This window comes from Pelophylax lessonae, assembly GCF_965119305.1.
Source record: "Pelophylax lessonae genome assembly, chromosome: 4".
NCBI classification, from domain to species: Eukaryota; Metazoa; Chordata; class Amphibia; order Anura; family Ranidae; genus Pelophylax; species Pelophylax lessonae.
Window position 1 is genome coordinate 523492729 of NC_138771.1, and position 12604 is coordinate 523505332.

The 12604-nt window shown below is 48.5% G+C and overlaps 1 protein-coding gene across 2 annotated transcripts in view; it reads right to left on the bottom strand.

Annotated features, from left to right (window-relative positions):
- Positions 1 to 12604, bottom strand: part of ATXN10 (ataxin 10) — a 216946-nt gene that overhangs the window by 96477 nt on the left and 107865 nt on the right. For both annotated transcript variants that reach the window (XM_082254890.1, XM_082254889.1), the window contains 3 exons: positions 10449 to 10614; positions 10257 to 10365; positions 8573 to 8742 (listed from right to left, as the gene is read on the bottom strand). In XM_082254890.1, the coding sequence (XP_082111016.1) occupies positions 8573 to 8742; positions 10257 to 10365; positions 10449 to 10614 (445 nt within the window). The remainder of the gene's footprint in view (positions 1 to 8572; positions 8743 to 10256; positions 10366 to 10448; positions 10615 to 12604) is intronic.

Genomic DNA, 12604 nt, shown 5'->3' on the forward strand with positions numbered 1-12604 from the left:
GGGCGCAGTATCCAGCTCGGCATAGCAAACAAATTGAAGCCCCTGCAAAAGCTGGTCCGTCAGCTCCACAAAGGCAGCAGGAAGATGTTTCCCTTCCAGGTCATGGCATAGTAACTTAGCCCATTCAGTCAAAGTTTGCGAGACAAGGGCAACCGTAAACACTGGTCTTAGTGCAGACTCCGCCAGGGAGTACATATTGCGGGCCAGAGACTCTTCTTTCCATCCGTCGGATCCTTAAAGGACGGGGAATCCTCCACTGGGATCAAGGTAGCTTTATTCAGTCTTGAGACCGGAGGGTCCACCGTAGGTGGCACAGGCCACTTCTTTATAAAGGACTGCTCAAAAGGGTAGCGTCTAGCAATCCACTTAGGCGCTTTGGGCGGTCCCATTCTTTTTTGGGCATGTTGTCAAAATACGCAGGAAAAGGAAAAACCTTTGACGCTCTGGATGGCTTGAGTGCCAAACGTAACCTGTGCCTCAGTTTCAGCTGCGTCCTCCATTTTTTGGGTCTCATGCACAGATACAACTAGTGCATCCACCAGCGCCTTGTCCTGCGCGGTAGTGGAGCTAGAAATGTCATCCTCACTGTCAGGAGACAGGGCGCGAGGTAGTAGACCTGGCAGGGAGACCCACGTCTGCGGCGGCTGAGTCAGACTCAGAATCTGAGAATTTTTTTTTTTTAAAGCTTTGGAAAAATCGTCCCACCGCGCTACAGCGCCCCAAAAAGGTCAGTCAGAGCGCACTTAAGACCCCCAGGAGAGAGGGAGAGATCCCCCAGACTCGCCACCCTACACCAAAGATGCACCAGGAGGCCCATAACGTCTGCACAGCACGTGTCAGTAGCAATGTCGTTCCAGGAAGAAAGATCTGAAGATCAGCACCAGGGTATAGGGAGGGGCTCCACCCACAAAAAATGCCTCCAGGAACTCCCATTCAGTGATTCCTAATAGAAAAAAACACCCGAAAAATGGCGCCGGGTGTACCAAGATGGCCACTGCTTCATGCAGAGCACATGGGCTACAAGAAAATGGTGGCCCCACGTGGGCGGCGGAGCTACTAAGGACCCTTGTGGGGACCCCCCAGCCTCCAGAACAGGATCGATTGGAAGGTGGGCCCTGGAGTGACAGGTAGAACCCCCCTGCAGGATGGTTCTTTGGTCGCCGCCGCCTGCCAGATGCCTTCATTCTTAGATGTGCCTCTTTTATTCATCAACCATGTCCGTGGCTAAATGTTGTACCTTCATTAAATGTAACCATATTGCTACATTTAGAGGTGCCTCTCTTCTCTTTTATACTCCTGCTGGATTTTGTTTCTAATCCCCTTGTGGAGGCTTCCATTTGTGAATAAACATTTTATAGGTACACAACCTATCACATTGCTATATTATTTTTTTTTATATGGACTATAAATTAAAGGACTCATGAATAAATGGTTGTGGCACAAATTATCAAAGTTTCCATTATTTCTTATGGGAAAATTTGCTTTGATATACGAGTGCTTTGGATTACAAGCATGGATTCCGGAAAAAATTATGCTCACAATCCAAGGTAATTACTGTACTGGTATAGTTTTGAGCGTTCTTTTGTTATTTGAATGCAGACACAATGCTAACTTTGGGTCATGACTATCTGCACTACATGGCCCACACTAGTGGTCCTCACTGATGTACCTCTAATGTTGGTGTCTCTTCATCTACTCTGACAACGTCTATTAACTTCTTCCGGACCGCCCTCCGCAGATATACTGCGGCAGGCAGCCCCTCCTACCCGAACCGACGTAGCCCTACGTCGGTTGCGTGCCTGCTGCTAGGGGGCAACTCTGATGTATGGGGCTGGCGGCTCCGATTGCTGCCAGCCACCGGCGATCGCTCCCTGCTGAGAGAGAAGGACGGTCAGCTATTGTAAACACAGCTGACCGTTCTCTCTGGAATGATCACAGAGCGCCTGTGATCCTTCTATATACGATCACAGGTTTCTATGATCATTTTAAAAGCCCCCAAAAGTGTCAAAAATGTCAGTTAGGGGTCTGATCTGTCCACCGCAATGTCGCAGTCCCGCTAAAAATCACAGATCGCCGCCATTAGTAGTATAAAGAAAAAAAAAATAAAAATGACATAAATTTTTCCTGCAGTTAGTAGACGCGATAATATTTGCGCAATCCAATCGAAATTAGCTTATTGCGATTTTTTTTTTTGACCAAAAATATGTAGCAGAAAACAAATTGGCCTAAAAGGTTAAACAAATGTGATTTGGGAATGGTATGCAGCAGAATTTAAAAAAACTGAATTTTTGTAAAATCTTACCTGTAAAATTCCTTTCTCTGAGTCCTCCGACAGTCGCCGCCTCTTCATATTCGTCACAATGGGGTATTAGACTTTGCTCCGAAGGAGTAGCTAGGCAACAGAATATGTTAACATTAAAGCTTTTAACATATCCCACCCTCAAGGGGTGGTCCCCTCAGTCAATACCCTCCTACTTCCTGCAACCATATCTCAGTTTCAGTGGAATAGCAGTAGAGTATATAACCAAAACCCCAAAAGAGGGGCGGGGGCGGCGACTGTCGGAGGACTCAGAGAAAGGAATTTTACAGGTAAGATTTTACAAAAATTCCGTTTTCTCTTACGTCCTCCGACAGTCGCCGCCTCTTCATATTCGTCACAATGGGGACGTCCCAAAGCAGTGCAAACATGAGGGGTGGGAAACGCATCCGCGCCGTAAGGCAACGCAGTCTCCGCATCAAAGAAAGGAACCTTACCAAAGGAAGGAAACCAGCTGGGCAATAGGAAAAAACTTGCTCAACAGGAGCAACAACCCAGGAAAAACAAATAACCAGGGGATAAAAGACATATCCCAACAGCCAGGGATCCCAACAGGTGATCCTAGGGAACAGCCGCACTAAGAACCTTGCGGCCAAAGGAAGCATCCGCCGATGCCTGAACATCTACCTTGTAGAATTTTGTGAAAGTGTGTACGGTCGACCAGGTCGCCGCCTTACACACCTGGGCTACAGAAGCCCCATGACGACAGGCCCAAGACGTACTCAGAGATCTAGTAGAGTGCGCCTTCACAGGCGGAACCTTCCCCTGCAAAGCATAGGCCTGTTCAATGGTCTGCCTGATCCATTTGGCGATGGTAGAGGCCGACGCCGCCATGCCCTTCCGAGGACCCTCTGAAAGAACAAACAAGGAATCCGTCTTTCGAAAAGACTCAGTCGATTTAAAGAGGTTGTAAACTCGTTCAGAAAAATTTTTTTTTTTTTACAACCTGCAAGAGAAAGACATAATGAGCTAGTATGCATCGCATACTAGCTCATTATGAAATACTTACCTTAGAACGAGCCCCCGCCGTGCCGCTCTCTTACCTGTATGATGGGCGACATGTTCAGTCGCCCGTCTTCCGGGATCGCGGCATCCGGCCATCTGATTGGCCGGAGCCGCGGTGACGTCACTCCCGCGCACGCGCGCGGGAGCCGACGGTCACGGCACGGGGCTCTGAAGGAACGGCACGATCAGCCGTTCCTTCAGAGCGCATGCGCCAGTGACGTCACTGGCTGCATTAAAGGTAAATATCTCCTAAACCGTACATGTTTAGGAGATATTTACAGTACCTATAGGTAAGCCTTATCATAGGCTTACCTATAGGTACAACTTCCTGAGGAGGGTTTACTTCCTCTTTAAGGTAAACCCTTATCGCCCGAACAACATCCAAAGAATGTAGTCTCACCTCTTTCGGATGTTTAGGCTTCGCGCACAGCGAAGGCAAGACAATATCCTCATTGAGATGGAATTCCGAAACTCGCTTCGGAAGAAAAGAAGGATTAGGTCGCAAGACCACCTTATCCAAGTGAATAACCAGATACGGAGACTTGCAGGACAAAACCGCCAGCTCCGACACTCTGCGAGCCGAAGTGATCGCAACCAAAAAGGCGACCTCTTTGGACAACATAGACAACGAGATCTCCCTGATCTGTTCAAAAGGAGCACGTTGTAACACAGATAGAATGAGATTCAAGTCCCAAGGGGGCAGAGGATCCCTCCTAGGAGGAACCAGATGCCGCACTCACTGAACAAAAGTGCCAACCAAGGAGTTGGAAGCCACGGGACGTTGAAAAAGAACGGCCAGCGCAGACACCTGACCCTTGATCGTAGCCAGCGCCAAACGCTGATCGACACCTGTTTGAAGGAAGGACAACACTCGGGAAACCGAGTACGTGCGGGGTGAAAACCCCCTGGACTCACACCAGGCAAAATAGGCCTTCCAAGTACGGTAGTAAACCTTCCCCGAGGAAGACTTCCTCGCGTTGATCAAGGTATGAACGACCTCAGGGGAGAGACCCCTCTCCTTCAGGACCTCGGTCTCAACATCCAGGCCGTCAAAGCCAGCGACTGTAAAGCAGGATGGTATATCGGCCCTTGAGACAGGAGATCGTCTCGAAGAGGCAGACGCCACAGGGCGTCGACCGCCAGATTCACGAGGTCTGCGTACCAGGACCGGCGTGACCAATCCGGCGCCACAAGAATCACCGTGCTGCGTTCCGAGTGTAACCTGCGAAGGAACCTGGACAGCAACTGAATCGGTGGAAACGCGTACATCAGCTTGTACTGATGCCACGGGGCCACTAACGCGTCCGACGCGTCTGCCCGAGGGTCGCGCGTCCTTGCCACGAACCTTCTCACCTTGTTGTTGAGACGAGACGCGAACAGGTCCACATCTGGAAGACCCCACTTCGCGCACAACATCTGGAAGACAGCCGGGTGGAGAGACCATTCCCCCTGATCCAGGGTCTGGCGACTCAGATAGTCCGCCTGCCAGTTCTCCACCCCCGGAATGTGAACCGCCGTTATCGCCGGGACATGAGTCTCGGCCCAGGACAGAATGTCGGCCACTTCTCGAGCCGCTCGGGCACTCCTGGTGCCCCCTTGGTGGTTGATGTAGGCCACCGCCGTGGCATTGTCCGGTCCGTCCAACGATGAAGACAGAGATCTATCGCACGCAATTCCAGAATGTTGATCGGAAGGGAGGACTCCCCCTCCGACCAAGTTCCCTGGGCGGACAGAACGCCCAGAACACCACCCCAGCCCGACAGGCTGGCATCCGTGGTGATCACCGTCCACGAGATAGGACGAAAAGACTTGCCCCCCGACACCATCGGGGACTGGAGCCACCACAGAAGGTCCCTTCTGGTGCGATGGCCCAACGAGATTTGAAGATCCAGAGATTGAGGTCGCCTGTCCCACCTGGACAGGATCTCCGCTTGGAGACCCCGCGTGTGAAACTGGGCGAAAGGAATCGCCTCGAAGGCCGAGACCATCAATCCCAGACATCTCATGCACGTCCGCAGAGACGAGTGCGGAAAGTCCCTGAGGGACCTGACTTCCTCCTGAAGAGTTCCGAGTTTGTCTTCCGGCAGGAAGACCTTCGCCTGAACCGAGTCCAGGATCATTCCCAGGTAGGGAAGACGAACCGACGGACTCAGTGTCGACTTTGGAAAATTTATCGTCCAACCAAACTCCTGCAGAGTTTGCATCGTGACAGACAGGTCCTTCTCCAGACCCTGGCTGGTCGCAGACCGAACCAGAACGTCGTCCAGATACCCCAGGACAGAGATGCCCTGGGCTCTCAATAATGCCAGAACCGGTACAAGCACCTTGGTGAAAACCCGCGGAGCCGAGGCAAGACCAAAAGGAAACGCCACGAACTGGTAGTGATCCTCCGCAATGGCGAATCGAAGGTACCTCTGGTGACCCTCGAAAATGGGGATGTGAAGATACGCATCCTTCAAATCGATGGAGGCCATGAATTCCCCTGGAACCAGGGCAGCCACCACTGACCGCAGGGATTCCATGCGGAACTTGCGAACCCGCACAGAGCGGTTTAGAGCCTTCAAGTCCAGAATTGGACGAACCTTGCCCTCCTTCCTGGGCACGGTGAAAAGATTGGAATAAAACCCCCGAAATCTGTCCCGATGAGGCACCGGAACCACCACTCCCTGAGCCCTCAGGTCTCGCACCACCAGGTGCAGGTCCCGTAAACGCTCTGGACCCCACTAGATCCAGGGAGGAGCGGGACCCCGATAAGGAGACCCCCGCCATAACAGCCCCATCACCTTCACCCTCAGAATCAGAGGAAATAGAAACTCTGGGTCTTTTAGTAGATTGAGCAGCCACCAGCATCTGCACCTGAGCAGCAAGGCCGGCCACAATAGTGGCCAAATCCCCCCCTGGGGGGGAAACAGCGGTCCCCTGGCTTTCCACCAAGGTGGCAGGAAATTTGCCCTCCTGAGAATCCATTGCCCCAATATGATATGCCGGGGAATAAAGGGTTAACTGCCCCTTTAACAAGCGCGGCGAGCGCAGCCCACCGCACCAAACACAAGCACAATGAGACCCCCACAGGGACAATAAACTGACACAGGCAATGGATATAGCAAGAACAGAAGGATAAAACCTGAGGAGACGCTCGCCGCTGCTGCTGCCTCGATCGGTGTACCCAGGAGAAGAGGAAGTGATGAGACCAGGGCGCTCTATTAAACCCTATGGGAGGCTACAAGAAAATGGCCGCCATGCATGTAGAACATGCGGCCGGAGCGAGTGCAGGCAAAATGGCGCCGTTTGGCGCCGAAACCGCCGCTCCTACAGTACAGTAATGCACATAACACCATCCATATAAAAAAACATGGCAGATCGCCGCAGCGATCGCTGTATTGTGCCCAAACATGCCACAAAACATGCCCCACAGCACACAGCTTCTCACACTGAACAAGGCTGACACAGACAGTGTCACACAGCTCCCCCCCCCCCCCCTTGCAGCCCGCAGCATGCAGCAGAGTGATAGGGAGACAAACAGTGTGAACAGAGGCAGGTTACACAGTCCCAGACTGACACCCCCCCAGACAGACAGGTCCCCACATAGATACACTTACCTCTCAATGGTGTGGGGGACCCGCACAGGCGAACAAGCCGCTACACATGAGGCAGGGAGAGTCGCATACAAGACGCACAAAATGGGGGTTAAGAAACCGCACAGCGTCCAGTGAGGTAGCCACCTCACCAATCATCCCTGCACCGAACAGGGATGGGTCGTTCACTGTGCCAGGAGCGTTACCTGGCTGAACGCTCGATGGCAGGCTGGGAAGCCACTGACCCACGACCTGCGACCAGGGGGATCAGCCCGAGACCCAGCCCGCATGATCCTCTTCGTCAGAAGAACTAACTAATGCTGACAAAAAGAACAGCTAAGTAAAGAGAGAGAAAAAACTCAAACAAAAAATCAAAAAAGAAGAAAGAGGCTGGGGCACAAAGCCCCAGCACAGAGAGAACCAGCTACTCCTGACAAGCTAGACATTGAAACTGAGATATGGTTGCAGGAAGTAGGAGGGTATTGACTGAGGGGACCACCCCTTGAGGCTGGGATATGTTAAAAGCTTTAATGTTAACATATTCTGTTGCCTAGCTACTCCTTCGGAGCAAAGTCTAATACCCCATTGTGACGAATATGAAGAGGCGGCGACTGTCGGAGGACGTAAGAGAAATATTGTTTTTTGGGTTTTTTTCAGAATCGTTGTTTTTTTGTTTATAGTGCAAAAAATAAAAAATCGCACAGGTGATCACATACCACCAAAAGAAAGCTCCATTTGTGGGAAAAAAAGGACATCAATTTTATTTAGATACAGTGTCGCACACCTGGGCAATTGTCCTGTAAAATAACGCAGTGCCGAATCGCAAAAAATGGCCTGGTTATTAAGGGGGAAATCCTTCCGGTCTAGAAGTGGTTAAACTAAAAAATTTTCAATAAAAATGGTTAATGATAAAATAACGTAAGAGGTTCAAACCCCGAAACCATTCTACTAAAAAGGTGTTTCAGTACTTTTCACACTTGCTTCCTGTTGGGCATCCAGGACAGGAATCGAGGATATACCTCCTCAATCAGGAAACCGCAATTAAAACCTGATTGAGGTTTTAACCCTTATCTGCACTATCCAGAGCAAAAAAAATATTTGTATTCACCGTACAATCGTAATTCTTGGGTTTTGCTGCTGCTCATTGGAGGCCGGGACATTGGCAAACAAAAAAAAAACTGTAAGCCAGCACAAGATAACCATTTCTCCCACCTCTACTACCTGTATGCCTCAGTTTATTAGCACGAGAAGTACCAAAATAATGATCATAAACACAGAGAGGTGGACCTGTGTCCTCAGTTTTATAAAGACATTCGGCCATTGAAGGAAACAGGCAACAGACTTCCAAAAGCAGTCCTACTGGGCAACACAAAAATAAACACTAGCAGAAAATAGATTTGCCTACACAGCAGTGCTATAAAAAAGCCGTCTATAATCCTGAGAAACTAGCAAAAAAACGGAGGAATTAGGATAGTTGAAAAGGTTATTCTGGGCTGGCCAACAATTTTTTTTTTTTCTTGCCTATCCACACAATAGAAATCTCTCCCCCTATCAAAAAAGTTTCCTGAGTGTCTGCAGTACCAATAGGACTAAAAAAAATATGCACATTTTTAATTACATTTCAGATAAGACCCCTCATTTGATTTGTATCAGGACAGTTTCCCACAGACCTCACCTTGTCCTGGTTATCCTTGCTTCTGTAACAAAGGTTTGCAATCAGACGAATAAGATGAGCTTTAAAGCCCACAGCGGCGTGAGTGAGGTCACTGCCCAGGCTTGCAGTATGAGTAGAGGTGAAGATGTTCTTGCTTTGTTTTCCAGCGAGATGCGTCAGACGTAGTGTGTCTGCAGAAGACAAACAGCAAAATAAACCTGCAAATAATACACGGTCTGGCTTACAGATTCTGAAGAGGACTATAGGCGTATCGGTGGAGAGAAAATCCAGCAATAATTGGAGGAGAATATTTGGAAAAGATACTTCTAATGAATACAAAACATCACCAACAATCCAGCATTTGTAAAGCAATCTTCAGCAATGTAGAAAAAAAAAATTAGCAAAAATACACTATATTGTCAAAAGTATTGGGGCACCTGTCCATGTCTTTATGGACATTGTTTTGTGAACTGGTGCAAACCTATTTGGTGGAGGTGGGATTATGGGGAGGGGTTGGGCTTGGCCCCTTAGTTCCCATGAAGGGAACTCTTAAGATGTCAGCATACCAAGACAAATTTGGACAATCTCATGCTCCCCCCTTTGTGGGAACAGTTTGGGATTGGCCCTTCCTGTTCCAAAATGACTGCGCACCAGTGCACAAAGCAAGGTCTATAAAGACATGAATGAGCGAGTTTGAGGTGAAGGAACTTGACTGGCCTGACCTCAACCAGATAGAGCACCTTTAGGATGAATTTTAGAGTGCAGACTCTGAGCCAGGCCTTCTCTCCAACATCAGTGCCTGACCTCACAAATGTGCTCCTGGAAGAATGGTCAAACATTCCCATTGACACACTCCTAAACAATGTGGACAGCCTTCCCAGAAGAGCTGAAGCTGTTATAGCTGCAAAGTGTGGGGCAACTCAATATTGAACCCTACGGACTAAGACTGAGATGCCATTAAAGTTCATGTGCGTGTAAAGGAAGTTGTCCCAATACTTTTGGTAATAATGTGTATATCCCAAGTGAGAGCACATCTAGTGGAGGGTGTATGTGATACCTTACGTATAGTTGACACTGAGTGGTGGATTAACTCAAAATAGTGATTGAAGAGGAATATTAGAATAGCAGCACCGTGGACTGTGTTTGAAACTTCATTTTATTTTGAGGTTACATGGATGATATTTTGGGACAACAACAAACCAATACAAGAAACACATATGCTTTAAAGTGGTTGTAAATCCTTAAGGTTTTTCTATGCATTAAGGTGAAAAATCTTCTGTCCTGCAGCTCCCCCCCAGAACCCCCTTTTTCTTACCTGAGCCCGATCCAATCCAGCGATGTGCATGAGCGCAGCGTCTCAAGCAGCTGTCGTTCTCCTTCTTGGACAGATTGATAGCAGCAGGAGCCATTGGCTCCCACTGCTGTCAATCAAAAGCTGACACGGGAGCGGGGGTCCGGGCTGAGTCTCACTGTCTGTGTCAATAGATGCAGCAGTGGGACTTGAGAGCGATCCCGCACGGGTGCCCCCATGTAAAGCGGATAGCAGAGGACCCCAAAAGAAGAGGATTGGGGCTGCTCCATGCAAAAAGATTGCACAGAGCAGGAAAGTATAGTCAAAAATGAACATTTATATCCACTTTAACTCATCATACAATATAGTATATCGGGGGCTGCATTATAATTTCAGTTAATTGTATTTACATACCGACAACTGTGTCCAGTAACCCCGGGCAGCTCTGTAAACAGGTAAGGTGTTCACAGTCCGAGGTCATTTCACAGAGGACATCCAGGAGTCTGATAACAACAACAGCTTCCTGAAGAAACAAAACCATGAACTATGATCTGAGCACAGAAATAAGATAGTAGATGTGAATAAATACTACAATGACGGTCTTACCTGCTCATCACAGTGTGTGGGGCCAGCCAGTTTCAGCACAGCTCTGCACTGACTCTGGAAGCATTCAGAGAGGAATTCCGCTATTTTCTGCAAGCTGGCCAACTCTTCCACACTAAGCGGACTCTTGTCACTCACCTTCGACATTATCAGCTCTATAAGGACAACCCTACAAAAAAAAATTACGTTTTTAGATCATTAAATTTGTGGCCAGTGGAGAAAAGACCCCTTTTATTGGGGAAGAAATGCCCCCCTACATTGGTTATTTGTGAAAAGGACCAGCTATATCCATAAGAAAGGTTCCCTTACATTGGTGATCAGTAGACAAACATGTCCTCTCACATTAATGGTTAATGGGAAGATTGCATCCTTTACAATGGTGGTCAGTGGGAGGAAGAATGCCCTCTGACATTTGTGGTCAATGGGAAGAATGCCTCAAATACAAACCACTAAAACGATTATGGGTGTCAATGGATAACTACCCGAGAGATGTGAGTAGAGGCTCCATTAGTCACACTCCACTGGCTCTGCTCAAGCTAGACTTCAATCCCCCACTGTTCAATGATCCCTTAGCTACATAGTTCCATGTAACCCTGTTTGAGGAAGGCTACACTAGATGGTCCAGGCTAGAGTATTTCTGGGAAATATTGCATTTCTCCTTGAAGACTTTGCACTGTTGATAATGGGATGCTCTGTAAATGGATGACATTTTCTGTGTGATAGTATTATTCATGCTAATACCACTGCTGTAGTTTAACACTACAATAATGTACATTTTATCTGAAGTTTACACTTTGGTTTAGATTCAGGAGGCTTAATCCTGATCATATATGTAGCAATATACAAACAACTGCTAGAGTGATTGAAAGCAACACACAAATAAGTGTGATTAGATAGAAACTGAACACAAAAAGGAACAAAGTCAAGTAATCTTAAATAGCAACTGGATTTTCCACTATGGTTTTTCCAACTATAATTTCCAGCGGTCGTTGAAATTAGTAGAATATTTATTCGATCATTTTCTTTTTATGATGGAGAATCCAAATAACATTTGATGAAATTATCTGATTTCCACATGCATGGCCAAATTAAGTTTAGGCACTGTTGACTAAAAACAGCCCCACAATAGCCTATGGTGCTAGCTATTGTGATCCAAAACAATAGCAACCGGGGAAAAAAACCTTAGCAACCGGGAAAAAATACCTAAGCGACCTGGGAAAAATACCTAAGCGACCGGGGAAAAATACCTTAGCGACTGGGGAAAAATACCTTAGCGACCGGGGAAAAATACCTTAGCGACCGGGAGAAATACCTTAGCGACCGGGAGGAGTGCTGTAGCGACCGGGGGGAGTGCAGTAGCGACTGGGAGTAATACCTCAGTGAGTACCTGTGAGTGTCAGTAAGTGCCTGAGTGTCAGTGCCTGAGTGCCAGTGATTGCCTGTAAGGGCCAGCGAGTGCCAGCGAGTGCCTGTGAGTGCCAGAGGGTGAGAAAGTAGAGTTAGGAAGTTAGAAAACAGCCACACAGGACAGACTTAAATTATTGAATCCCCATTAGATTAGATTAGTGGGTACAATGCCCGGCGGGTGTGGAGATGCGATTCGGTGTACATCTTGTGGCATGTATACGTTCCTCGGTCAGGCGATCAAGGGCGAATACAGCTGCACAAAATGTAAGCACGTTGCTTCCCTGGAAGCTCAGGTCCTGAATCTAGGGAAGCAACTGGCAACACTGAGAAGAATCTCCATACTGAAGGAGTGCTGGGAGCATACCCGACAGGTGCAGGCAGGGGCCTGCACAGAGGAGGGTGGAGATACAAAGGTGCAGGCATCAGAGCAGAATAGATGGGAGACAGTTAGGAGGGGTAGAAGGGAACAAGGCAAGGAGGCCAGTCTGGGCTGGAGCACCCCAATAAATATGCCCTGTTGCGTGATGTTGGGGATACCAGTCAGGTATCAGCATTGCTGGAGCAGAGCGACGCCCCTAGCTGCCAGGGGAAGAACTCCTCCAGTGGGGGCGGGAGAAAGGGAAAGGAAAGACTGGTGGTAGGGGACTCAATTATTAGAAGGACAGACAGGGCAATCTTTCACAAAGTCCGTAAGTTTTGAACTGTCTGTTGTTTACCGGGCGCTCGGGTTCGGCACACCACGGACTGGGTGG